Source organism: Brienomyrus brachyistius, chromosome 6 (genome assembly GCF_023856365.1).
Source record: "Brienomyrus brachyistius isolate T26 chromosome 6, BBRACH_0.4, whole genome shotgun sequence".
In the NCBI taxonomy this organism is placed as follows: Eukaryota; Metazoa; Chordata; class Actinopteri; order Osteoglossiformes; family Mormyridae; genus Brienomyrus; species Brienomyrus brachyistius.
In genome coordinates this window covers 30,162,894-30,190,212 of record NC_064538.1, presented here as the reverse complement: position 1 = coordinate 30,190,212, position 27,319 = coordinate 30,162,894, and the positions used below count along the sequence as shown (strand labels likewise).

General features: G+C 43.3%; 1 protein-coding gene across 2 annotated transcripts; it reads left to right on the top strand.

Moving 5' to 3' along the window:
* Positions 1–259: 259 nt before the first annotated feature.
* On the top strand, positions 260–22,038 carry dhrs11a (dehydrogenase/reductase 11a). Of its 2 annotated transcripts, XM_049016762.1 has the most exons (7): positions 269–542; positions 15,194–15,403; positions 19,531–19,625; positions 20,196–20,325; positions 20,498–20,590; positions 20,697–20,762; positions 21,207–22,038. In XM_049016762.1, the coding sequence occupies exons 1-7, from the start codon at positions 411–413 to the stop codon at positions 21,246–21,248; spliced, it is 768 nt and encodes a 255-aa protein (XP_048872719.1). In that variant the 5' UTR covers positions 269–410; the 3' UTR covers positions 21,249–22,038. The 2 variants fall into 2 exon arrangements, with proteins under 2 accessions (XP_048872720.1, XP_048872719.1); XM_049016763.1 differs by lacking the exon at positions 20,697–20,762 and having other exon boundaries at positions 260–542.
* The last annotated feature ends 5,281 nt before the right edge of the window (positions 22,039–27,319 follow it).

Sequence of the window (27,319 nt, the reverse complement as noted above, 5' to 3'; positions counted from 1 at the left end):
ATCTGTCTCCACTTCTTGTCTGTATTTTCCATATTAAAGCTTAATATAAATTTCAACATAATTTCAACACATTTTGGTTAAAAGCAAGAATTAGCCTGCAAGCTAGCAATTCTTAATACTTGTATATTAAAGAAACCATCATGTAGAAAACCGAGTCGTACATCTTTTTTCGAACTATTAGTAGGCATAATTAACACCATAAGCGCAGAAACAAGCGAGAGGCGCTGTCAGTCTAAGGGTGCCAACTTCGCTTTGCCATTTCATTTTTAACGCGGCGCATAGTGACCGCCAATGTCTACGGGGACGGATTGACAGCGGTCTTGCCCGCCTTCCACGCCAGGGAGGGAGAGAAAGTGCAACCTCCTCCGCGGCCGTATCGCAGAGTGGCAGCTTTGCTACGCACGGTGGACATGGAGCGTTGGACGGGCAGGGTGGCGCTGGTGACCGGAGCCTCTGTGGGCATCGGAGCGGCGGTGGCCCGGGCGCTGGTCCAGCAGGGTATGAGAGTGGTCGGCTGTGCCAGGAACGTGGACAAAATAGAGGTTGGAAACTTTAATGTGCGGTGTGTTTAGTTCTGCTGTAACTAATACTTTCAACTGTTTCTGTATAGCTGTTGCAGAAACATGCTTATTTCCTGCTTTTGTTTGCATGAAGTACAATAATACACTTCAAAATTGACACTTAACATTAACATTGTCAAACATTTTCGTGTCTCAGCACAGAGCGTCATGGGCGTAATTAAGCATCACACGATAAACTATTGTATTCTATTACTAATTTGAGTAATACGTGACTTATTCGCGCTGAATTATTTTTTTTAAAAGCCTGATCCATGGAGTAGTGTGGATGAAAAGTTACACTTCGATCATTTAAAATAAATGGTACTGTTCAAATATACTGAGTGCAAAATTGGTTCAAAATTAAACCCCAAGCTGCATAAAAATGTGTTTTAACGTGTTTGGCCAATATTTGGATAGATATATTTTAAATTCTATTCTTTTTAAAGAGTGAATAACGTGTGAACAGTGAAGTTGTTGCCGAGTGTAGATACTGCATTTCTTTGCTGTACTGTAACACGTAATACAGCGCGATGTTGCCTGAGGTTAAGAAGTACTATAACACATTATAGCAATAAGTGTTTGTTTAGCGTAACTCCAGCACACAGCATTAACCCTCCCAGTTGTTACTCGGTTTCTCAATAACGGCGCTTATTAATGTACAAGTTCACCTGTAGTTCCTCCTGTCAAACATTAACGCTTAATTACTGGAGCAGCCGCCTTTGACTTTTTCCGACAGTTTGATCCTTTCTATTATGGTGAGTAAACTCTTGCAGATTACATCTAAGTTTAAAAAAAAACTAATGGAATGTTTATTTTAAAAATGGTTTTTAAAACGTACGATTTGATCAGACTGGTGAACATCACTATTATTTTTGCTTGTCCAAATTTCAGTAATCAATAGTGTGCACATTGCTAAAATTACATTTTGTAGCGAGTTTTTTAATTTTCTTGAAACGGGTTATGTGATGTCATAAGTGGTACTTCATAGAGTTATCAGTGCCTGGAAAACGACGTCTGGTAACATGATGGTATCCACACGTGTGCGGAGGGAGCCGCGGATCAGTGACACCTCTGCGCAGCATCACTGACCAAACGTGACCGTCTACAAGTCTCGTTTTCATTTCTCTCTTGTGACGCTCTTGTTGCTTTCGTGATTTAGCTTTGATATTCCCAGCTTCCCGTATGTTTCCCGATGGCCTTCTCAAGACTTTTTTTTTTTGCCTTTGCCCCTTTATTTTGCTCTGCCGGATGGCATGGTGGTGCAGTGGTTAGCACTGGTGCCTCGCACTTCTGGGTCCTGAGTTCAAGTCTCTGCTAGGGCTCCATGTTTGGGGAGTTTGCATGTTCTCTGTGTTGCTGTTGTTATTGTAGAGTTTCTTATGCTGGGTTTCCACCACAGTCCATAAACATGCTCCAGCTCATTGGAGCTGCCACATTGTGAATGGGGTTTGAGCGTACCCCATCCTGGGTTGTTCCCTGCCTTGCACCTGTAGCCTCCAGGATGGCCTCGCAACCGCCCCCCGCAACTCTGAATAGGATAAATGGTTTCCGAAAATGGATGGATCGTTATTGCCATGCATTGGTTGTATTTGCTATATTATGCAAAATTTTGGGCTTCTTGTAGTTGTATATTACCAATATACTGTGTACAGTGCTGCAGAATGCACAGTGAACAAGCCCATAGTTTTAAGAAAATTTATGTGGCTGACTTTAATAATTTCTTCATGGAACCATTAATGCATCAACGCATGTTGAAGTGTCTCGTTCAGCCAGACCCTGCATTAAAAAGCAAGGCTAAGAAAGGCAATAAATTTGATGCAACCATTCAAAGTAGCTTGGAAAGTTAGAATGACTTCAACCTGGCGTCAGTCTACAAAAAGATGTCACATTCTCTGAGTGGGCCAGATCCCTCCTCAGCGATCAACAGTACCACCCGCGAGCATGTAAGAGCCATCTGCGTGGCCCACAAAGCCCCATTGTCACCATCCACTGGGATCACGGGGTCTGCTGTAATTATAGTGAAATAAAGGCTCTCGAAAACAGCATTCAGTGGTGCTTTGTAGGTGTCTAATGGCATCCAATTGTCCACAAGGACTGCTTTGTTTTTTTGGGGTGACATGCAAGTGCTGAATTTCACTGGACACCAGCTAGGCTGGTATTGATGGTTTGCCAGTTTTATATGTGCCATTATATTATAGGCATTAGGTTTGGTCAGTTTGTATATGTCCCCCACAACCCTGAGCAGGATGTATGCAGATTGGTGGATGGAATCTGTATGTGTGATGGGAATAACATTTGACATGTGTCCTGGAAAAATCACACACAGGGTAGTTTTTTTTTTTTTGGAAATTTAAGCTGTTGAATGTCTGTAGGTAAGTTCTCTTATCTGAGCTAGCACATATCTCATGGAATATGTAGAAGTTGTCAGTAATGGAATTAAAATGGCTTATTGGTGTGGTCCAAAGCAGGAGTTACATCCTTTAAAGTTTTATAAATTGACATGTTTTTGCACCCTTTTAGCAATTGTCATAATGTTTCCGGCTGCCTAAATAACACTTTTTCAGATACTTGCAGGTCTGTAGCTTTCTAGACAACACTTTTCCTAATTTTCCTAATCTACTGGAGGAATCACAAAATTGATTTTTATTGACTCCATTTCCATCTCTAAAAATTAATGCCCATGGGGGCGGCTTGGTGGTGCAGTGGTTAGCACTGTTACATGTGTGTGGAGTTTGCATGTTCTCCCCATGTCGTCGTGGGGTTTCCTCCGGGTTCTCCGGTTTCCCCCCACAGTCCAAAAAACATGCTGAGGCTAATTGGACTTGCTAAATTGCCCACAGGTGTGCATGTGTGAGTGAATGGTGTGTGAGTGTACCCTGCGATGGGCTGGCCCATCCCTGCTTCATGCCCGTTGCTTCCGGAATAGGCTCCAGACCCCCCGCAACCCAGTAGGATAAGTGGTTTGGAATATGGATGGATGGATGGATGGATTTATGCCCATATTCATAACCTAAGTATAGACTCTCTCAGTTCAGTCAAGCTTTTATGGGATCCAGATCTTGGAGAGGAAATGTCACAGGAGTTTTGGGTGGAGATCCTTGGCAGAGTACACAGCTGGTCTATCTGTGTGAAACATGGCCTGCTACAGTGTGAGGTAGTACACTGTACTTATTTTACTAAGGCTTGCATTTCTAAGATTCTTGAAGATGTCTCACTCAACCTTATATACACATTGTGTCCTGTGGATCAAGAGGTTTGGTGTGGGGGTAGTGTGAGTGAGTGTCACACATCGCTAATGTTACTAGGTTGCCTGGGGATAGATTTAATGGGTAGAACTCACCATTTTGCTTCCATTCCCACCCAACACAGCGACATATAAGTGGGTTTTAGTGTGTGTACATCCTTTCTGCTGCCCAATTAAATGACTGCTCTGTTTACTTACACTAGATGGACAAAAGTTTTGGGACACACCTCTTAATCATTGAATTCATGTTCCATTCAGACCTATTGCCAGAGGTGTATAGCATCAAGCACTTAGCCATGCAGTCAGGTTTATAATCATTTGTGAAAGAATGAGTTGTTCAGAAGAGCTCAAGGGAATTCAGGCCTGGTAATGTCATAGGATGTCACCTTTGCAGTTTGTGAAGTTTCTTCACTGCTAGATACAGTAACAGCAGGATCATCGAGCGCTGAGGCACATAATGCATAAAAGTGGCCACTGCTCTGTTCACTCAATAACTGCAGAGTTCGGATAAGTGTCTGATCTAAGTATTTGGTTGGATATAAATGTTGTTATGGCCTTGTACATCCCCAAAAATGATTGCTGCTTCGCAGAGGTGAAAAATATGAGAAAAAAAATTATTTCACTTAGAATGAATGAAACCAGCATTTGTGATGCCAGGTCGCCTAAAATGTTGCATTTGTTAGTGTTGTAGCCATCCTTTATCATTAAGGGCTGTATTTTAGTGTTTATGTCTCTGCAGGTTAGGACATTCTCTATGATCAGAAGGTTGCTGGTTTAAATCCCATGGCTGGCAGAGTGATGTCACTGTTGGACCCTTGGGTAAGGCCCTTCACCCCTAATTGAGGGGTGCACCCCGAATAGAGGGTGAGCAGCCAGTCCTGTAGCCCACCTGGAGGATGAGTGCTCAGTGTCACCGTATCTGGGTCCCATAGAGAAGCTGTGCCCTCCTCTCTTCCTTAAGGTGCACCTTGCTTGCTGGGTCAGCTTATCGCCCAAAGGAGAACCTGTCAAAGATGAAGAGGTCTTGATGCCTCCAGGCAATAGAATCTTAGAAGCTGGAAGCTTAACACCCTTAGACCTTCACTGAAGTAGCATCAGGTGGATACCAGAGGGTAAAGGATGGGGACCTTTTGCGGCTAAAATCATATCATTAGCAGGATAACTGAACATAAACGCAAAGTGCCACATGTGCATCCTGTGCTGGGTTAGGCTCACAGCAAAACTTCATCTGGGTCTTCATGAGAAACGCCCTGATTGTCTGCCTGGGAACAGTTAGCAAAAAGTGGAAATTTGCATTTCTGACAGATGAATCACATTTTTGAAAGTAAAAGCTGCTTTTCAGAGAGTCCCAGCGTCCCCTAAAGCCAGCTTGTCTGGAAGACAATGTGGAAGCACTGGCGTTCTGCTCGGACGCTTTGAAGTCTGCAAAAGTGACATCTTTTATTAAGCAGAATTCAGAGAACCACAGTCTGGATTAACACTGCCACACAAGTTAAAAATATCAAATAATATTTTTTTGTAATCAGCATAAATTCAGCATATCCTTATATTTTATTGACTGAATTTTAATATCAAAAAGTGCCACCACACCACCAATGTCTTTTCACTTGTTTATCCACAAGGTCTCCTCTTTTAAAAGATGTTGCAGCTGCTGAGCTGTTCCTTTCTTCATCGCCACTTCAATGCGTATTGTACTGAAGTACCATAGCATACTAAAACTGTATTATTTGCTGTGCTCCGTTAACTGAATTGAATAAATTTAAAGATACGCCAAATGTATACATATTATGAACTTTTGGCTGTCACAAAACACATCTCATTAATATTTTAGCCATACTATTAATCTGCTTAACAAATTATGGGCGTAAATAAACATCTGTATAGTGCCGAAAAGCTGGCTTCTGGCCAATTGCTTCGCTAGTCATCTGAAGCCCTGGCGATTATTTTGCATGTGCGATATTGTATTGATTTGATATTGCACAGCCCTACTCAGGATAGCTATGTATTAGCTCTGGAGGGTTGTATGCTAATTTGTGAGCGCGGGATAGCTGTGTTTGCTTGGGATAGTCCCGTATTAGCTTAGGATAGTAATGTGTTAGCTTGGAGCAGTAATGTGTTAGTACTATTAGCTGAAAGCATGGCCTGACTCATCTGATTTGTATTCATCGCTTCACATATTTGATCAAAATGTCTTCAGTCGTGTTTTGTATAGATGGTGGCATTTTGTGAATTTATGCTGCCGTTCCCCTATGGGTGGACTGAGCTCATGGCCTGCGGGTTTCCAGTGCCCCATGTTCCTCAGTGAGTGAGAGTGCCTCTTTCAATGTGAGTCTGGGCCGACAGCCATCCAAACAGTAGTTTGTGGATTTGGTAGAAAAAAACTCTTTTAAAGTGGGCCAAATCCAAAAAGAGACACTTCTCACTTCATGAATTATTTAATGACTATATAGTAGCATCCAGTTTTTTATAGGTTTGCAGCTAGCAGTTTGCACTGCAGTAAACCTCCAGACTTCACCTCTTTAACACAGAACACTTCAGTCTCAAAAAGGAGTACATATTTCTGTGGGGAATCTGAAACAACACTGTCTTTGCCTTTAGTGAAAATTAGCACCATCCGTCATAAATATGCTACATTAGTTTAGAGCCTTTTAGAGGAACTCTTAGTGACACTTGTGTATGTATTTTCTGGGTGAATGAGTTTACTGGCTGTTCAGCTTGCTTGTGGTCACCTTACCAGTTGTCACCAGCCATACAGATCAGCGGCAGAATCTACTGGTTGACAGATTATGTCTCTCTGTTACATTAAATGCTTTCTTTCTGCTTTGTTGCCCTGGTATTGGCAGAACATACGAGCAAAAGAACTCTTGATTTTTAAAAAATGATAGGCATGCTAGTGTCTTTGTAAACATGTTCAATCCTTAAAGCCTTATGTGTCGCACCACTTATCAAATTCAGGGTCACTGTAGGCACTTTCCCACCGCAGGAACTGAGACCAAACAATCAACAAGCAAAACACTGAAAAGAAAACTATACATGTACACATGAATAGAAGGTCCCAGCAGTAATACTATAATGACACAGAGCTTTAAACCAGCGCTGTGGAGTTTGGCTTTCTGACCCCATCCCTAGCCTCCTGTCAGTGCTCGAAAATGACTCTTGTAATGTCAGCAAGAGCACTGGGACATTTAACATTAAAATAAAATGCTAATTTGCACGTTCCACGTTTGCAAGTTATTGCTAGTTTGGGTCTTAAAATATTGAATGAAATTCAAAGTGGTTATAAGTATGTATTTTGTCCCACATTTTGCAGACAGCTGTCCTTTTTTTTTACTTCATCTATGTAAAAAAAAATCAGTAATCGAAGTTTAAAATTTTGGTCATCTAGCTTCATGCTAGTGTGCTGTGGAATGTTTGTAAATGTACCCACATATCTAGGCACAGGAAGAAACTGATAAATACCGGGGAACATCCAGACATGGCATGACATGGCAGAGAGCATGGATGGTCAGAACATGCATTGACACATTAATGAACAAGCATAGTAGGTAAAAATGATATGTACAGCAGCACCAGCAGCCTTAATTATGGTGTGTAAGGTTGCAGGTAAGTTAAACTGAATTGATAGATCTTCAGTCAAGATTTAAAGACTGAGATCAATTCGGCATCACAAACATAACCTGGTAAACCATTCCACAATATAGGGGCCCTGTAGCAGAATGATTTACTGTCAAATGTCACTTTATATGTGGAACAACAAGGAAACCTGCATTCTGTGATCTGAGTGGACAATGCGGCTTGTAAACTAAATTCTGTCAGGTCGGCAGGAGCTAGACCTTTAACTGTATTATATGTATGTAGGAGAACTTTGAAGTCAGCTCTAAACCTAACAGGAAGCCAATGCATGGAACTAAGAACAGGGGTTGTGTGTTCAAACTTCCTGCTCCTGGTGAGAATTTGAACTGCTGCATTTTGAATACGCTGCAAAGTATTTCATGTACAGCGTGTGCCCTCAGATAACAGAGCATTTAAGTAGTGTGACCTACTGTATACAAAGGCATGTATCAATTTCTCAGTGTCTTGAATAGTAAGAAATTGTCGCAGTTTGGCGATTTGGCTTAGCTATAAGAAGCACGCCTTCGATGCTACACTTACATGTGATTTAAATGAGGGGCTTGTATCTAAGATGACGCCATATGTGATATAGCAGTGGACAGCTATTATTTAGCACCTGGGCAGCAGTGCTTGGCAGTGATACCTTGCTCAGGGTACCTCAGTGATATTTTGCTGAATGTTCTAGTCAGCAGCCTAACCATGATCTACATGCCATCAGGGTTGGAACCCAAGCTATAAGCCATGGGCTACCTGGGATGGACACCAGCTGCCCCCCCCCCATCATGTCTCTGACCAGAATAAGCAGATGGAAGATAAGTGGATGTTAAGAATCTTGGTTCATGCAAGCCCACTAAGATGGGGCTGTTTGGCCCCCAGGAGCTCTAGACAATGCGGAGCCCGACAGAAGGACAGCATTCTGCAGTTAAGGGCCCCTAACTTGAGCACTGCCCGCATGCCTATCAAAAATGTCAGGGCACAGGTGTCTTTACCCATGAGACTCGCATTTTCTAGCCCATGTTGTCATGCCTAAACCAAAGGCAAAATGACGAGGTGCTGCAGACTGGCCATGAAAAGAGAATTGGTCCAGTCGGCAAATTTCACTGTCAGAACTGGTCCAGGCAGGACAATTTTCACTTGCAATCTCCCTCAGGTCGGCAGCTTCCACCGTTGTAACCACTCCAGGGTGACAGCTTTCACTCTCTCGTCACAGATGCTCCCAGGTCATCAACTTTCACCATCACACCAACCCCAAGGTCGACAATTTTTGTCATCACAGCTTACGCCAAGTCAACAACTTTCACGATTGCAACTACTCCAGGGTCGATCGCTTTCACCATTTCAGCCTCCCCAGGGTCGACAGCTTTCACCACTGCAACCACCACTCTGTAACTTTCACTGTTGCATTTACTCCAGGGTTGACAACTTTTACCATTTCAACTGCCCCACGGGTGAAAACTTTCATTTTTGCAACCCCCCAAGGTCAAAAGCTTTTGTCATCGCCATATGACAAGGAATACTCCATTGCTGAGACAGGGCTGGGCAGCCCTGACAGTCTGTACAACCTCTCTCATCACACCACCGAGGCTTTTCATCATTTTATAGCTCTTTGGTCAATAGTGACTTTGTGTGGACAACCAGAAGTGGACAGGATAAAAGTGATGGTCTGTTTCGGATATATGGAATCTGTTGCTTCTAAGAATGTTTGGGCTCTTTGTGTTAAAATGGCAAGCATGCGATTTTAATAACTATCAGCTCCTGATGATCACCGCTATAATCACTAGAACCATGTGGCATCTTGGTGAAACGATGCCAGGTAGAACCCAAGACCAGTGCTTCTCATTCAGATAAACGCCAGAGGAGAAACAGAAACTCTGTGACACTCAGTTCAGACCCCACAAGGCAACCTCTGTCAAGCTGTGGCCGAACCAGTAGGGGGTGCTTGAGTGGGAGAGTTGTATAAAAACCACATGATGAGCCATAGGTGACATACAGGCCTTGGGGTGTCTGTTCCTCCACAACATGCCCTCTGCCTCTTGTAAACACAGTGCTACCCCAAGCAACTGGCTGGCATTCTATAGCGTACTGGCCTGACACAGTCACAGCTGGGCAGATGACCCATTCACGGCACTGGGCATTCTCTGAGATGTCAGTGTATTCTACGTACACTGCCTCCGCACATGGCTTTCTCGGACCCGGTGGTACTTCGCATCGCCACCACACCTGTGGTGTGAAAAAACTTGTGACTGGTAGTGTATGTCATAAGAATGTATACAGACACAGGGGTCCTTTAAATTCCTCATCATTTTGCTGAGTAAGTAGGTGATGTGGTGTCTCGTTCATTTCATGTGTAGCCTGACGGTGCCTTGGTGAGCATGGCGTCATGTGGGCAAGGTGCAGCACTTTATCTGAGATTGCATTTCCGGCCATAACCAGTCTAACAGGTCAAGCAGGGAACATCGTGTACATTCTGCTGGGCTGGGAGCAGTGGCAGGATAAGACAGCGCAGCTGAACGGGAGGCGGGCGGATCCGGTGCAGCTTTCACCGTACGAGGCATTCATTATGGGTGCAAGGTGTGGCGGCTTTTCACGCCGGCACACCCATCAGACAATACTTATTCTATAAAAAGCTGGATGACCATGGACGCCGCTTTCTACCTGCACGACCGGTTTATTGGCATGGGCTCCACAGATCCCCAGAGAGGATTTCCATGTCTGTCTCTTGACCGCTTTTGGTGGAGAAGTGAATGCGCCTGTGTTTACATGTGAATTTTTATTGTTCTCTATTTAATGCATCTTAGCTGTGTAATTTTCTCTGGTGGCTGCTCTGCACGCAGTAAAGGCGTGAGCTTTGGACCTGCTGCCATGGAGCTAATTGCACCTTAATTATGCTTTTTTCCACCAAGGAGAATGGTCCTAGTGGCAAAATAACCCGCACACTTTCTAAACAGGAAGCTTTTGGTGAATGTGTTTGGTGAAAAAAAGAAACATTTTCAGACCCATTCATCTTATTTATCACTTTATTACAAATGGACAAGGAACATGCTTGTTTGAAAATGGTATCAGTGACCGCCTCTCCCCAGTTCATTCGTCTTCAGATGATGTTGGACTCCTGTGGGCCCCCACCACTCCCACAATGTCGACATCGCTTTTTCAGGATGGATTGTCCTTTCCTTAAATATTTATTTGAAATGTGTTTTCCTTGAACATTCAGCTGGTGCCTGTTGACAATAATCTTGTGTTTTCGTGTCCTACAACTTCAGCTGCAAAGTGTCACATTTCAGTGTGGAATGAACAACAGCACGTGGATAAACTGCGGCTTCTCCATGGATTCTTGTTCCAGGGCTCCGGCTTTTCTGTTTCTGATTTTTGTTTTTTTTTTTGCATCTCAAAGAATGGATGAGGGGATAAAAATCAGTACTGTTTTATTATTATTTTCAGAAAAATCTGTGTTTTGTGTGCATGTCATGAATGTTTGATGTTTGAGCTGCTGCTCCCTGTTTAGACAAGTTTAAAAATGCTTTGACCATAGGTGGGGGGACGTGGGGGTCAAATGCCGGGCCTCCATCAGTGCAGTCAGCATGGTTTTCCATGTTGCTTGTTTTCCAGCACAGCAGGATGCTTTGTCTCACATCCGTCCTTCATCCTCGTTCTCGATTCTCTCCGTCATCGCATCTGGCCCTATTTATCTTTTTTTTTGGTGTTGTGAGTTCAGTGCTAGTCGCTATCATAATGAGAACAGATATCAAATGCTACAAGACACATTGTGTTATGTTAAAGGTGCTTGAAGGAGTTCGGCCCGGCGGTGTCTTTGACCAGGGTTCCGAAATAAACTCTGTTCACAAAGGTGCTTTTCTGAACGAGCGCATCGGTTACTCAGCAAACCCACATCTCAAATGGGAGATCAAATCCAACACAGACATCAATGCCAGATGCACTTATTCTGTAGTTCTGACTTCCTTCACTATGCATTGAGGCTCGCCATTTCAAACTAAATGGATTTATGCCGTTGCACTGTAATTCTGTTACAGCATGGAGGAGATGTTCAGTGAAGGCCCTGCTGGTTCATAATAAGTGCAATGGCATAGTTTCTGCTGCTGTTCAGGATAACATATTTTACAAGGGATGCTAATATTATGTCATAAATATGAGCAACTGATGTAACAGCACTATAACTTAATTAGAAAAGGAGTACAGAAATATTTACTGGTAATAAGTTCTGGAATATGATACAGGCTTGGAAACAAAGATGTGTATGGTGATAGCATGTGGCAGAAGTCTGTAAAGCCCTAAAACACTGCAGCCATCATTATCTTTGAGATGTGGGTGTTCCGGGGGAGGGGGGAGACTGGGAACAAGTAACTAGTAAGTGACAGCACTAAGCTGGCCTTTAGCCAAATTTTGCGGGGGTCCGCCTTGGTATATGTATACTTTGCCGACCAGGGGGTCTCCCTTAGTAGATGTTTGCTGACTAGGGGTGGGGGGGGGAGACCCACGATAGATTTCAACTTGGGAGGGGGTACTTCCTGGGTAGATTTTGCCAACTGGAAGAGGCAGCAAATTTCCAGAGGCGTTCAAGCTAGCTATGTCCCTGATCTTGGGCAAACAGGGTTTGATTTTACTGCAAATCCGTAATTGTACTATGTGGCAATGTGTTGCAACAGTAAAGGCATGTCCAACAGTAAAGACGTGTCCAACCGTAAAGGCATGCTTCTGTTTCTTAAAGGTGAAGGCATTTTTCTGTACCCTAATGGTAAAATCATCCTTCTGTAACCTAACAGTTCCATCCCTGTGCTTATGCGCGAGGCTGATTATTCTCTACAACAGTATCCCCCAATGTCCAGGTGTGCAAAGAAGGTGAAGAACAGGTGTCATTTCTGCATCTCCTATTAATTGTCTATGTTACTTGCGATGCACAGGGGCTCAGTTTGCTTACATGATGATTACAGCATGCACACATATGCATTATACATGAACTGGACCCAGAAGGACTTCGTAGTAAAGGAGTCACTTTGGTCTATTGCAGAGGCTCAGTGTTTCCCGGAAGTTTGGGCTGGCGAGGAACAGGAATAGCTGGATGCGTAACACAAAAACTCGTATATTTGGTAAAATACGGGACTATATTCATATATGCACCATGATTAAATGAAAATCATTGCACTGATAACTTGATAAACCTGTAACGGCGTTGCTTCAAAAATAACTCCAAAATGCAAAAAGTCACACGGTGATAACAAAAGCGTGCTTGGGCCCGGATTGTTAAGCGCAATGCGACCGGTGACCAGTGGGGGAGTGGAGTGGGGGGAGAGTCATGCTCGGGCAGCTGGGCCAAGTGAGAGTACACCCTGAGTGACCCAATCATATCAGCCTTTGGTGTCAGCATCAGCAGAGTCTGATGGCACAGCCCCCTGGGCTGCCTTGCTGTACCAACCCCCACCACAACCTGCACTATTGGCAATCTGGTGATGGATCCCCTTATTTGGTGCAGCCCATGCACCATGGGAGCGTGCTCTGTGGAGCCCATGCCGATAACCTCGGACCTAGCACCTAGCCTACTGCTGTGGTTTATGGAGCAGAGCTGTGATAATCCAGCACTAATTGAACATTTATTAAGTTCAGCAGAATGCTAGTTAATGCACAGCAGTGTTGCCTAGAGTATGTCTGAACCACTGGACCATGAATAGACAGATTTCCATCTCACACCTGGTCCTCAAAATCAGGCTATTTATAGTGATTAATGAAAAAGTCAACAGCACTTATCTAGTCACTGGCAACTTTATTTACAAAGCACTTTTCAAATAACATATTGACCAAAGTGCTGTAGAGCACAGAAACCAATAAGCATATTTGAATTAAAAGACAAGAAAAGTGTAAAAGTAAGAAACAGGAATAAAAATATGTATTAATGCAGTTAGAAGACCTAAGTGACCTTGCTGGGAAGTATACATGTAAGAAATATAAGGTGGTGATGATCTATTCAAGGACAGGCAAATGAACAGTAAAATCTTAAAATCAATTCTAAATTGGATTAGAAGCCACTGAAAGCCTATACTGCCTAAGAATCACATTGACTATAATTACTGTGAAACACCGAGGGTAAGCAACGGATGTCCACCATGACGGAAATAGGTTTGCCTTTTCTCATGGATCTTTTTCAAACGAATCAGATTCTGGCTGATTACTGGAAAGGTATCCCACTAAATTTACTGTGTGGCTGGAGCCACAAAGATTCAGATTTTCTTCCTGTTCGAAGTACTATGATGATCAGATATCCCCAATTTGATAATGCTCTCTTCACTACACTTACAGTCAGATCCTTAACTAGCAAGAGGGAAAACCCTCCCTGAAGCTGCTTGATTATCCTGTGTATCTTTTGAAATCAGACAGTTATTCATAAACCTCCTTTACCCCCATAGCTGAAGCTCATCATCACTGTAATTCGATTAAATTCAGTTTTATTTGTGTAGCGCACTTTCACATGTGTCAAAGTGCTTTACGGAATCCCTGCCCAAAGCATTGTGGAGTTAATCCTTATGCTGCAGTTGGTCGTGTATTACTAGGTAAATCTGACAGCTTGACAACACATAGAACCTAAGTAACGTATTTTTAATGGATCCTGGAGGCATGAATGTATGCCGAATCAGTTTTACAGCAGCTGTCACTCACAGGGTCTTGCTGTGTCACGGTAATGGCCGCTTCACGTCAAGCATGTTACCTGTTCCTCCTTGTTCTTCCCATTTTATGTTTTGTACAGAAAATTCTACAGCTGTTAATGCTGTAAAGCTGAATTCCTGTTCTGATAAGGACACATAGAGACACCACGTTTTCTGTCTGTATCATATTGTCCTTAAATGTCTCTGCACATTTTAAATGTTATCTTCTGGTCATTAGTAGCTTGCTTTAGGATTGTGATGCAAGTTATCTTGAGTTTTGTTTACCTTCTAGGCAATTGGCCAGTTAAAATGGGTAAGATTATGTTGAGGGTGTGGTCAGGTATAATTCACACTGATTCCATCCACTTGCTTGCATTCTCCACCCTATCCATGTCTGTTGCTGTTTTCATTGTTGACGCTTGACCCTAGTTCTGCAGTTTTTCGCCTTGTTTCATCTGATTAATACTTCAATAACCTGTATTATTTTTCTCTCTTTACAAAGATAGGCATTTTCAGCTGCCAGGTATTTCTGATTAGTGTTATTTGCTTGAATACTGTGGGGATGGATGCTAAAAGGTTGAAAAATAATTCACGGCAAACAATGTTTCAGACACTTTCATTAAAATGCCTAGGAGCACTTGGTTCTTGGATAGATTATCAAAAACTTTTTTCTTGTAACCCTTCTAATTTTCGTACAGCCCAGTGAAATACTCTGGGTTTATACCAAACTAAGAGACTTTTTGAAACCTTATTGTAATTTGACATTACATTGTTTAGAACAAATGTAGATTTTCATATTACTTTTAACATCACGTTTCACATTTAATTAATTTGCTTTAAGAGTATACTACAGCACCAATATTAAGTATTGCCAGATGAAATAGCTTTGATGTGGTTAACTGCTTTTTCTCTGTAGCTTGTCGTGTAGCTAACCACTATATTAAAACAGCAGCTTGGCTTTAGCTTAGCTACTTTTAAACATAATTAGCTTGTAGCTTGAAACGCTACAGTTTAAAAGTAGCTTCCCCAACACTGTACATAAGTATATGATCCCTTTACTGTCGAGCTATACATTAGTATACAATCCCATTAGCATCAAGCTAATGCCGTTCATTTCTTGGTTACAGAAGCTAGCAGCAGAGTGTCAGAGTGCTGGCTATGCTGGAACCCTGATCCCCTACAAATGTGACCTGTCTAACGAGGAGGAGATTCTCTCCATGTTCTCTGCCATCAAGACTCTGCACCAGGGCGTGGATGTGTGCATCAACAACGCCGGCCTGGCCCGAGCAGAGCCCCTGCTGAGTGGGAGGACCAGCGGCTGGAGAAACATGATTGATGTAAGTGCAGCATCTTTTGAGACTGACCTGAGGTGTCCACATTAGCCAGCTGACAAACTGAACATCTTTTTAGCAGCAGCTTTGAATGTTCTGAAATTGAGGCAGAAAGATAAGAGAAATTATAGCAATTCATCTTCAGCCTGCTGGAACCAGTATCATGAGAAAGGTGGGCGGTGCTGGTGTAATGGCTGCCTTCTGGGTGGAAGTCCCTGTGTGGCTGCTTGAAGTTGGGGGGGGGGGGGGGGGGCGTTGGCTAGTCTTGCTGGGTTTTTCCTGTGTATTATGTTGAATGGAAGCCGACCACATCCTTCAGGTGGCTAATTAAACTACTCATATTATTAGGTTCCCAGGCCTGTTGGCAACACAGCCTTTAGGGTTTTAACTCTATTCAGTGAAGGCGGGTGTGAAAGACGGCTTTCCTCCAGCTATTCGGGTTTCCTATTCAGGTCACTAGACCTGCATGATAGGTGAGGAGATGTCTGTAAATTGTGTCAATGTGTACTTATGGGTGTGTGCCTGTTGTCCCTTATAGGACTATCCCTCATACACCGGTGCATTCTGGAATAGACTCTGGATCACAGCAGTGCTGACTGGATAAGAGACTCCTGTGCTGACAGCATGCTCAGAGATTTCAGTACTTAAAGTGCTGTGCAGATGTAGGTCTTTTGAAGGTGTTATTACTTTACTTTATAGGCAGAATAGATATAGGCTGTGTCTGTGGAGACAGCAGGTTTGTATGTTGGTGTCCTAGATCATTTCATCCAAAGGATCTTTTCCTTCGAGTCCACTGCAGGAATCAGCTACCTCATTGATGGGGAAACACTGTCGCGTTCTGAGATTGTAAACAGGAAAATGGAGGGCGTGGAGGTAGGACATCTTGACCCACTGATGCCAGAATGAGGCTGCCTTTTATGTGTCTTCAGAATAAAAACCAGTTTGGCTAGGTCTGCTTCATTGTGTAGGCGATTGACCAAAAACTACTTAACTCCATCCATCCATCTATTTTCTGTACCCGCTTATCCTGTGCAGGGTCCCGGTGGTCTGGAGTCGGCAGGGAATAAACCAGGACAGGGCAACAATGCATTGCAGGGCACATACATGATTGACTCATACAATCACACCAACTCCAGTTCACCTTAGCATGTTTTTGGACTGTGGAGAGGATCTGCCAAACCCAGAGGAAACCCCATGATGACACGGACAGAGCATGCAAACTCCAAATACAAATAAATTTACTATTCTTCCATTATTTATTTATTTATGTTCCTTTCTTTTTATGACCTAGGGGCAGTGTTCACTCTCTGCTACAATAGGATCACTTTCCAAAAACAAGCAGCTTTTTTTGTGTCTGTACTTCGACGGTGGTGACCCTGGAGGAGAATACAGCAGCGTGGGGGTACTGACGGCCAGGCCCTGTCTTTGGGGACCAGCCCTTAGCTTGGTGGGGGGGTTACTGTCGGCCAGGCCCTGTCTTTGGGGACTGGCCCTCGTGGGATTACTGACGGCCAGGCCCGGTTTTTGGGGACCAGCCCTCGGCTTGGTGGGGGGGTTACTGACGGCCAGGGCCTGTCTTTGGGGATCAGCCCTCGGCTCGGTGGGGGGGTTACTGACAGCCAGGCCCTGTCTGTGGGGACCGGCCCTCAGCTTGGTGGGGTGATCGCTCGCAGGAAGCTTCCCCATTGGTTGCGAGGAGAGGCTCGGCCCCAGACAAAAGGCAGCTTGTGGGAGCTCCTTGCCTTTTCATACTGCCTGGGTGACTCTTTAGGCCTATGCTATTCAGGTTAGCGAAACGCGCGTTGTTTCCTGTGGCCGTCCAGCTATTGCCATGGCTCCTGAGATAAATGCGTTCTGAGTATTTTTAGCGCTGAGGTCTGCATACTGACCCTCTTCCTCTTCCTGTCAAGTGCTGCTATAGCTCGCACCTGCGCCCCTGTGACTCACTCTTCTACTCTGGTTCCGGTGTCTTTATCACTGGGCATCTAATCACAGGAACGCCTGACCTGTTTTGAGCCACACTTCATGTTTGTCATTTAATGAGACTTCCTTTGTTTAAACCTCATTCATTTAATTCTTTTAACATTAGCAAACAGTATTTCCGCTCACATACATATGTTGGCGTCTTGAAAGCCACAAAATCCATATATTTTAACAGGAAATCAAAATTATAAGTTAATAGGCAGCATTTGTTTATTTGTTATTATTTTTGTGATTTAGACAAGCAGCGTTCATGATCTTGGTGTATTTTTTAGCCCTTATTGTTCACAACATTGACATCATACTGACATTACTGGATTGATGGACATTATGTTTCAGAAGTGACTGTGTCTTGTTTTGGTGATTGAAATACTAACGTCATTGATGTCCACTGGATGCTTCAGAAAGCCCGCTGTGTTTAGATATTCACCCTTTGTTTCCTCCTGCCCCCAGTCAAGGCCAATCTCCGTGGCAATGGTGACAGCCCTGGCGATACTGGGTAGATGGCTGTACGCATGTGAAGGTTCACCGTGGGTGTGAGGGACGGGGGGGGGGGGGGGCTCACATCAGAGAGACGATCAGGCTTTATTAAGCAGCCCGAGCCTTGGTTTTATTTAATGAAAGTTGCATCTTTTAGTCAATTGGAGGTTGCAGTCTTCTGGCATGAATGTAACTTTCAAAGACTGGGGTGAGAGTAAGATAATTCTTCTGTGTAGCACTGCTAAACCTGAACATCTCAGCCTGTGTGTTGATTCAGAGATCAATGAAATGCTGTAGGACTGCAGGGAGATGTTATTCTGGTACGCAGGTCTGGCATGATCCAGACCTTACCCAAATTTTTGGGGCAACTTTAGTTCAATTCATTGAGTTCCCCTCTGTTGTAATGCATTTAGTTATATTTGATATCTAAAATATAATGATACTTCTGAAAGCTTTTATCATGTAAAAGAGACATTTAAAAGAATTAAAATGTCTCATAAACTTGTATTACCCTTAATGCTTGGAAGCAAAGCGGATGCCACCTAAATAGCAGTATTATAGATTATAGCTTAATACATCAAATTGTCCGTGTTGTTTGCCCACTAATCCTTGTAGAGTCATAGTCATCCAGAGTCTATCCCAGCAAACACTGTGGTCAAGTCAGGGCACACCTAACATGTGATGTTATTACTTACATGTCATTATATGTAAGACCATTAGAAGATATTCACAGAAAGCAAATGTGACATTTCAGAAACAAAGCAGCTTAACGATCACCTCATTCCTACCCTGTCTATTATCGCTACATTGCCTACATTAATTCATTACATTGATCTTAATGAAATCGCCTTATGTAAACACCTCAATAAGGATAAATTACCCCAAACCAATTGAATTTTCAGTTCATTTCAATTTGGGTTGAAAGGAGTGGTCTAGACTTCTGATAAGCAAAATATAAAAATATTAGCCATTTAAATGCTTGTCCCTCTGTGTTTGGTACTTTCTGAGCATGTTTCTTACATGCAGTAATGACATTGTGAGTTGAAGAAATATAGCAGGGAACTGGCAAGCATAAGTGGATGTATGGGAATGTTGCATCTTTCTGAGGTTTTTCCTAATGCCCACATGATAAATTCTTTTAGGACGTTGTCCCACCAGTCCTTGCTACACATTAGAGATGAAATGGAATGAAAATTTAATGTCATAATTATAGTGACGGGAATTATCACCGTTATCAGTATCTCAGTATGTTAAAATTCGCTGAAAATGTTCAAAAAGTACTGATGCACAAGTTTATACTTTCACCAAGCTTTATATTGAAAACCGTAAATAAAATTAGCTTCACTGCAGTTTTTATTACAATGAACATTAAAATAACAGCCAATACCATATGTAAACACGTGAAAATCACATCGAATGTGCATTAACATTAAAACCTGTGGAGCGTTGTCACTGCCTTCCACCACGTATTCACTGACACCAAACAAACCCACCCTGCATTCTGCGTCCAACCTCCTGTGACTGGCAGAGTGTTGCCAACTTTGGTTGATGCTGGACAGTATTTAATGTGAGTTTTTCAAAGCGTGGTAATCAGCCGCGATTTTAATGATATTAAAATTTGAAACGATGGGTGATGGTGTCCTGCGTTTGTGTGCTTTTTCGCTGCTCCCCAGGTGAATGTGCTCGCCCTCGCCATATGCACGCGTCAGGCCTACCAGTCGATGAAAGAAAGACACGTGGATGATGGCCACATCATCAACATAAACAGGTACTGTGTCTGTGCTGTCAACCCATATATGGTCACCTGTGCGGCTTGACTTTCCTCTTTATCTTTCATTTGCAGGTCTCTTTGTTTTGGCTGTTCCTAGTAGGTACAGTTTATAGCACACACAACCAGACTGGGAGTATATACTGTAGGAGTATGCTTCATTTTCAGCAAACTCTCTAAATAGGCCGAAATAGAGGCTTGGCAGTGAATCACCAAATAAGATACTGAGCACCTGGTGATGTCTATGAATTGCAGACAAGTAGTCCTTGCAAGTCTGGAATGTGCACTTTAATCATGTCTGAATTGTTTGATTTTAAATTTTAAACTGAGGGGTACATCAAGGAACAGAGGGGTCAATCAAGGAAAAATGTGTCTTTGTCCCAAACATCATGGAGGGCACTGTAAATTCTTTTCTAAGATCCTTTTCCACAAACTGACACGTTGACATTTTTAGCTTATTGGGAATCATAAGTACAGTTATCCACAGATTCATCCCTTCATGTTATGATTCTGGAGGACCTGGCAAGGATATGAAAGTTCACCTGCAACTATCTCTGTCTGTGCCTGCAGCATGGGGGGCCACAGGATGGTGCCCAGCGCTGACGAGCACTTTTACTGTGCCACCAAGTACGCAGTGACTGCGCTGACCGAGGGACTCCGGCAGGAGTTGCGGGATGCCAACACACACATCCGGGCCACGGTGAGGCCACCAGGCAGACCTGCTCTCGCCGCCATGCCCACATCGTCACCACCAACTGACCCAGCATAAAAAGACACTGCGGGCCAACGTCCCATGTCACCTCCGCGATGATCTCGGTGCTGTGAGCCATCGATCCCGGACTCTGTATAACACCTTCCCTGATATTCCCCAGTGCATTTCCCCAGGAATAGTGGAAACGGAGTTCGCCTTCCGGCACCATAACAGTGACCCTGAGAAGGCCGCAGCCACCTATGAGAGCATCAAGGTGAGGGGGCAGGGATGGACCTCAGGGAGTCTGGGGAGGTCATCAAACGGGGAAGACATTAGTGTGGCTGTGACGCTCTATCAGCTTAGCATGCTGGTTTCCACAGTGCCTGAAAGCAGAGGACATAGCGAATGCGGTCACGTATGTGCTGAGCGCACCCTCCCATGTGCAGGTAAGTCAGGCGTCGGAATCTGATGGGGGCGCCATTACAGCAGTTTGCTGAGTAGGTGACATACTGTTCCCCGTTACTGTTGTCGTTTCCTTAAATCTAACTGCAAATATTTATCTTTTAAAGTTCACTTTATCTTTTAGTATAAAATAATTTTATATTCACTATATTAGTCATTTGTTTTGTACTTTTTGTGCATATGACGTGCTATTTTCTGTTATACATTACGAGAGGAAATAAGATTCATTAGAATAGAATTTCAAGTCCTGATGCCTGAGGTTTTTAATAGCTGGGAATAACTGAAATTTATTTAAAATAAATTTTACTTGGCCAAGCAAGTAGAATGAAAGGACAACCAGGAATTTGCTGTAAAATGATGCTTGTTATGAGGACGAATCTTATGACAAAACAGGGAAAGCTTGTCTTCTTTGTCCTTCTGTCATCCAGATTGGAGATCTGCAGATGAGACCAGTGGAGCAGGTGTCATAGCAACGAGGAAGAAGCTGGGGAGGCAGGCCGAGCCCCACAGCCGTGCAGACCACACAGCGCCACCTGCTAGGGGGTGGGGGGGGAATACTGGTTTAACATCGACTGGGAGGATCAGCTTTTTAGATTGGAGGAAAAAAATATTCTCTGATGATGTGTGTTCAGTTCCTGGTGTGGTTATTCGGCATTTTTATTGACTGAGAAATCTACAGGATAATCGCAAGTGCTACATATTATAAAATGTTCATATTTGGTGTTAGCTTCAGTCTTTCCCAAACTGAAAATGGAGACTGTATTGCTGCTGAATTATATGGTTTAATACACTCATTGTTGGGGAAAGCAGTGGGAAAGTTGCACGTGTTTTTTTAGGTCATATTACCCATCTGTATAAAAATTAAAACTACAACTTTGATTTTATACACAGGCATTAATATGATTCATGCCATGAATACAGGATACTGGTCCATTGAAATACATGTTCTTTAATAGCGTCCCTGTCCACTCCCTGAAATATAACGTGACATGCTCTTGACTTCCCCCTGCTGGTTACACACGAATTGGTGACCAACATGTCAGCAGAAGTGAGGGAAGATGAGTAAAATGCTTAATTTTAGTATATAGCATTTCCTTCACTCCATAAAATTATCCATGTAGCGAAAGCTTTGATTTTGGATTTTTTTTAGGAAAAAAACCCTGTTTAATTTAGGTGCTGTCTTTAAAGCAGAAGTGAGCATGAGTGTGGTAGTATTTGCAGTAACTTTATTCTCAATAAAACTTTTATTGCTATGCTGTTTCCAGGGGGATCTATGAGCAGCATTGTTCCATCGCTTTGATCCTGCTGTAACATCTTAGGGTTCTGAGGATAATTTATGTCTGAACCTGGAAATTTGGCATATGCATTAAAATATGAGAATGTGTGATTTGATAAACAGTGAGTGGAGACCTGGTTAGGCTGCAGGTTGTCCTCAGGCTGGGGTTACACCCTGGACGGGATGCCAGTAAAGTTCAACCAAATATATAGTTTTTGAAATGCTTTTAAAAAAATGCAGACATGGCAAATCTTAGTAAATACATTACTCATCAGTTAAGATATGTCATAAAATGTATTTTAAAATATAATACTGTCACTTTTATTAAGTTCTTCTTAAGGTCGGACCTGCATTGCAGTGGGTTTTGCAGTACAGACATGATGCATTGGGTTATAGGTGGCACCAGCAAGATGTTGTCAGGGCAACGGTAGCCACAAATGACACCCTGGGAAAACAGGAGGCACTGGGGATTAGAGATTGTTTTTAAACAGCACAGCCTTTAGTTCAGTTTTAATGTCTCTTTTACATCATAAAAGGTCTCAGATGTATCACTTACCATTATATTTTAGGTATCAAATATAACCAAACATATTACAACAGCAGAAAGCTAAATGAATTGAATTGAAGTTGCCCCAAAAATCAGAAATATTACATATATGTAACGAACATCAAATGTTACAGTGTAATGTTTTTTGAAGGACAACATAAATGTATTTTTGTGCTAGTATCATTTGAAAACTTTGAAAGATCCATAATGCATCAGTTCAGTATGAGTGTTACGGTACCAGGCAGAGCCCACATGAAGCTCGAGGTGGTGTGAGCCATCTCATTTATTCGGCCAATCATCTGGCACCATCTCAGTTATTCAATCAATCCTCTGGCACCATCTCAGTTATTCAGCCAATCCTCTGGCACTATCAAAGTTATTCAGCCAATCCTCTGGCACTATGACAATTATTCATCCAATCCTCTGACATCACAGTAATTCAGCCAATCCTCTGGCACCATCACAGTAATTCATCCAATCCTCTGACACATCACAGTAATTCAGCCAATCTTCTGGCACCATCACAGTTATTCAGCCAATCCTCTGGTGCCATCCAGGTTCTATGTTGCTCCTATAGCTGTTTGAACTAAATTACTGGTAATTACTCAATATATGTAACTAGAGAGAGCTGCACTCCCAGAAAACATAATGTGCCCCAGTCAAAGCCAGGCCAATTGCGAGCATGTTATAGGTCTGTCCCGGGGCCTCCTCGCAGTTGGACATACCCGAAACACTTCACCAGTGAGCTGCCCAGGAGGCATCCTACATCCCAGCCAACATTTGTATGTGAGGCCCATATGGGTACAAAGTGGGTTGAAAAATGGGCCCCATTTGGAATTGCCCAATGGGCCCCACGTGGGATTGTCCGCAGGTTTCATTTTGGCCCCATGACAATTGCCCATGTGGGTTTCAAACAGTATTTCACTGGGGTACAGGTGGGCTCCAACTGGGCAACGTACATAAGACCCATCTAGAGCCCAGCTTCAAGTTCCATGTGGGTGCTATATGGGGACACATCACAGTTATTCAGCCAATCTTCTGGCACATCACAGTTATTCAGCCAATCCTCTGGTGCCATCCAGGGTCTATGTTGCTCCTATAGCTGTTTGAACTAAATTACTGGTAATTACTCAATATATGTAACTAGAGAGAGCTGCACTCCCAGAAAACATAATGTGCCCCAGTCAAAGTCAGAGCTTATAGGACTTTATGTTTCAAACATATTTGTTAATACTGAGAGTCAGATTGGAGTGGGAGGGAGGATAGACACATTATAAGGGCTTCCTCCTTCCTTGATGTACCCCGCGGTGTCAAACCCTCCTTCATGCTTCTCCACTTTACAGCCCAGGTGTTCTCTTGCCTCTTAATCCAAAGCCAGTTTCTGCTTCTTCACAGCACTTGTTAAGGACTTAGTGGCGTATTGGTAAGAGTGACCCTTCACTCCCATCTTTGCTTGATGAAGCAACAACCCAGCTAATAGATATGTGAAAGATTTCCAAAAGCTGAAGAGAATGTTCTTTCTGTAACGTTAAATGAATGTTATTTCCATTTTTACATTTTAACTCGGGTTCTGTCAGTGTTAACACAATAACATAATTGCCTGAGCATCCTTTTAATGTAATGCAGAAAAATATTGGTTTATAATAATAATGTTATTTTATAAAATTTCTACATGGGTATGCTGCAAGCACACTATCCAGCCTTGGACCCATAACTTTAGAGGTATGACGTGACAGTGTTACCTACTGCCTCACCATGCCCTTTGCGTCTTTATACATTATTAGTCTTAGTTATAGTAGTAGTAATAACATTATAGCCATAGTATTAGTGCAATAACATTCAGAGGACATCAGGAGACTCAACACTGTGAACATTTCAATACCTTATTTGTTATGTTCAATAAACATTTCTAGAATGAAAAATTGTTATCTGGGAAATCCCCTGCTGCTCCAATGACAAAATCTTTGTTTTCAAAGTGTTTGTAAGTTCTGCAGTGTATATCAGCTTGGCTGCTGTAGACCACAGGACTGTCAGGCCTGAGTACTGTGGCTATAACCTCTGGTGGTAATATGAACCTGTGGTCCATAACAACCTCCATTTTCCAGTCCCAAGCTGCCTGCAGAATGCTTGCATCCTTTGATATTACTGGATGCTCTGGGAGCTAAGATAGCATTTTCCATTGGTGTTGTTCACCAGTGTTTGTAAGATTTAAACCAGCTGCCTCAGGACTTGGTTTTGTCTTCAGGTATACCGGCCTTGTGTGAGGCTTGCTGTGCATCCAGTTGAGATGTGTCTCAGTGATGCAAATGTTTTACATAGAAGGTATGCAAGATCTTCTCTTAACCATAGGGGTAGGTTCTGTGGAGGAGGAAAAATGTCACAAGTAGATCTGATAATAAAACATGAGTCTTGGAAGAACACCAAATCACACTTTATGTTTTCCTTACAGTAAGGTCCGGCCATGTACTTGATGATGTCCTCTTTCAATTGTCTAGTATGCTCGGTGTTTGTGAACTTTGAATCGTACCATTCATCCAAGCTCAATGGCATTTCTAAAACTGCCAAGACTTGTATTGCATCAATATGGGGTCTCTGTTCTGTGATTTTTCCTTTGACAATAGAGTTACTTGCTAGGTTTAAGTTTCATCCTAGCCCAAGTAGTGTTACAATGGAGCTTTCAAGTGGTCTCTTGGTGCAGGGGACCGTTGTTGTCAGGACTGTGATGTCATCTATAAAGGCATATACAAGTGGTAAGCACTGACCAAACTGCAGACTTTCTCATCCCACCACCAATTTTGAACTACATCTCCATGGTGAATCCCATCCATCCATTTTCTGCTGCTTATCGGCAGTCGGGTCGCCGGGGCAGCAGTCTAAGCAGGGATGCCTTCCTTCTCACCAGTCGCCTCCTTCAAATCCACAAAGGGAATACTGAGGCGTTCCCAGGCCAATTGCGAGCATGTTATAGGTCTGTCCCGGGGCCTCCTCGCAGCTGGACATACCCAAAACACTTCACCAGTGAGCTTCCCAGGTAGCATCCTACATATAGACACCTAAACCACCTCAATTAGCTCCTTTCAATGCAGAGGAACAGCAGCTCTACTTTGAGCTCCTCCCGAATGTCTGAGCTCTTCACCCAAGGCTGAGCACAGGCTCCCTGCAGAGAAAACTCATTTCTGCCGCTTGTATCTGCAATCTCATTCTTTCAGTAACTACCTAGAGCTCATGACCATTGGTGTGAGGAACATAGATCAACTGGTAAATCGAAAGTTTTACCTTTCGGCTCAGTTCCTTCTTTACCACGACAGAATAGTACAGCGTCCACATTACTGCCGATGCTGCACTAATCCGTCTGTCATTCTCCCCTCTTCTCTCACTTGTGAATAAGACTCCTCTGCTTGAAGCAGCAACTTATCCCTCACCAGGAGAGGAAAATCCACCCTTTTCCAGTTGAGAACCATAGCCTCAGACTTGAAGATGCTGATCCTCATCCTGGGTACTTCACACTCAGCTGCAAACTACCCCAGTGCATGCTACAGGTCACAGTCTGATGACGCCAACAGGACCACATCATCTGCAAAAAGCAAAGACGCGATCCTGAAGCCCCTGACCTGGACCCCCTCCACCCCTTGGCCACACGTAGAAATTCTATCCATAAAAGTTATGAACAGAATCAATGACAAAAAGCAGCCCTGGCAAAGTCCAACACACACCGGGAATGAGTCTCTTTCCTGCTGGCAATGTGAACCAAACTCTCGCTCCATTTATATATGGACCTGATGGCCCGCAGCGGACTCCATCCCCATACTACTGAATTCTCCCCCACAGGACCCACCCAAGGGACATGATCGTATGCCTTTTCCTAGTCCACAAAATGCATGTAGCCTGGTTGGGCAAACTTCCATGAAGAATCAAGTATCTTTAAAGGTAAGAGCTGGTCCAGCATTCCGTGTTCTGGAAGGAATCCGCATTGTTCCTTCTGGATCTGAGGTTCGATCAATGGGTGGACCCGCCTCTCCAGGACCCCAGCATAGAACTTCCCAGGGAGGCTGAAGAGTATGATTCCCCTGAAATTGGAACACACCCTCCAGTCCCCCTTCCTAAACATTGGGACCATCACTCCAGTTTGCCAATCAAAAGCACTGTTCCAAATGTCCACGCAATGTTGAAGGGCCAAGACAGCCCAACAACATCAGAGCTTGCAATAACTCAGGGCAAACCTCATCCACCCCTGGAGCCTTGCATATGAGTTTTTTGACTACCTTGATAACGTCAGCCTTACAAATGAGCAAGTCCTCTGAGTCTTCCAGCTCTACTTCCTCCAAGGAAGGTGTATTAGTGGGATTCAGGAGAACCTCGAAATATTCCTTCCACTGCCTTATTATATCCTCATTTGAGGTTATATACAGTTCTCCCTTAAACAGCATGGGTAAAGCCCTGCTACCCCTCCTGAGTCCCCTGACAGTATGCCAGAATTTTTTTCCACTTTCTGCTTGGCTTGTTAGCTGCTTCAGGAGTCCCATAAGCTAATCAAGTTTGGAAGGCCTCCTTCTTCAGCCTGACAGCTCGTTTCACTGCTGGTGTTCACCACCAGGTTTGGGAATTGCTACCACATCAAGCGCCAATGACCTTACAGCCACAGCTCTGCACTACTGCCTCAGCAATGGAGTCCCGGAACATGTTCCATTCAGACTTAATGTTCCCTGACGACTCCCTTG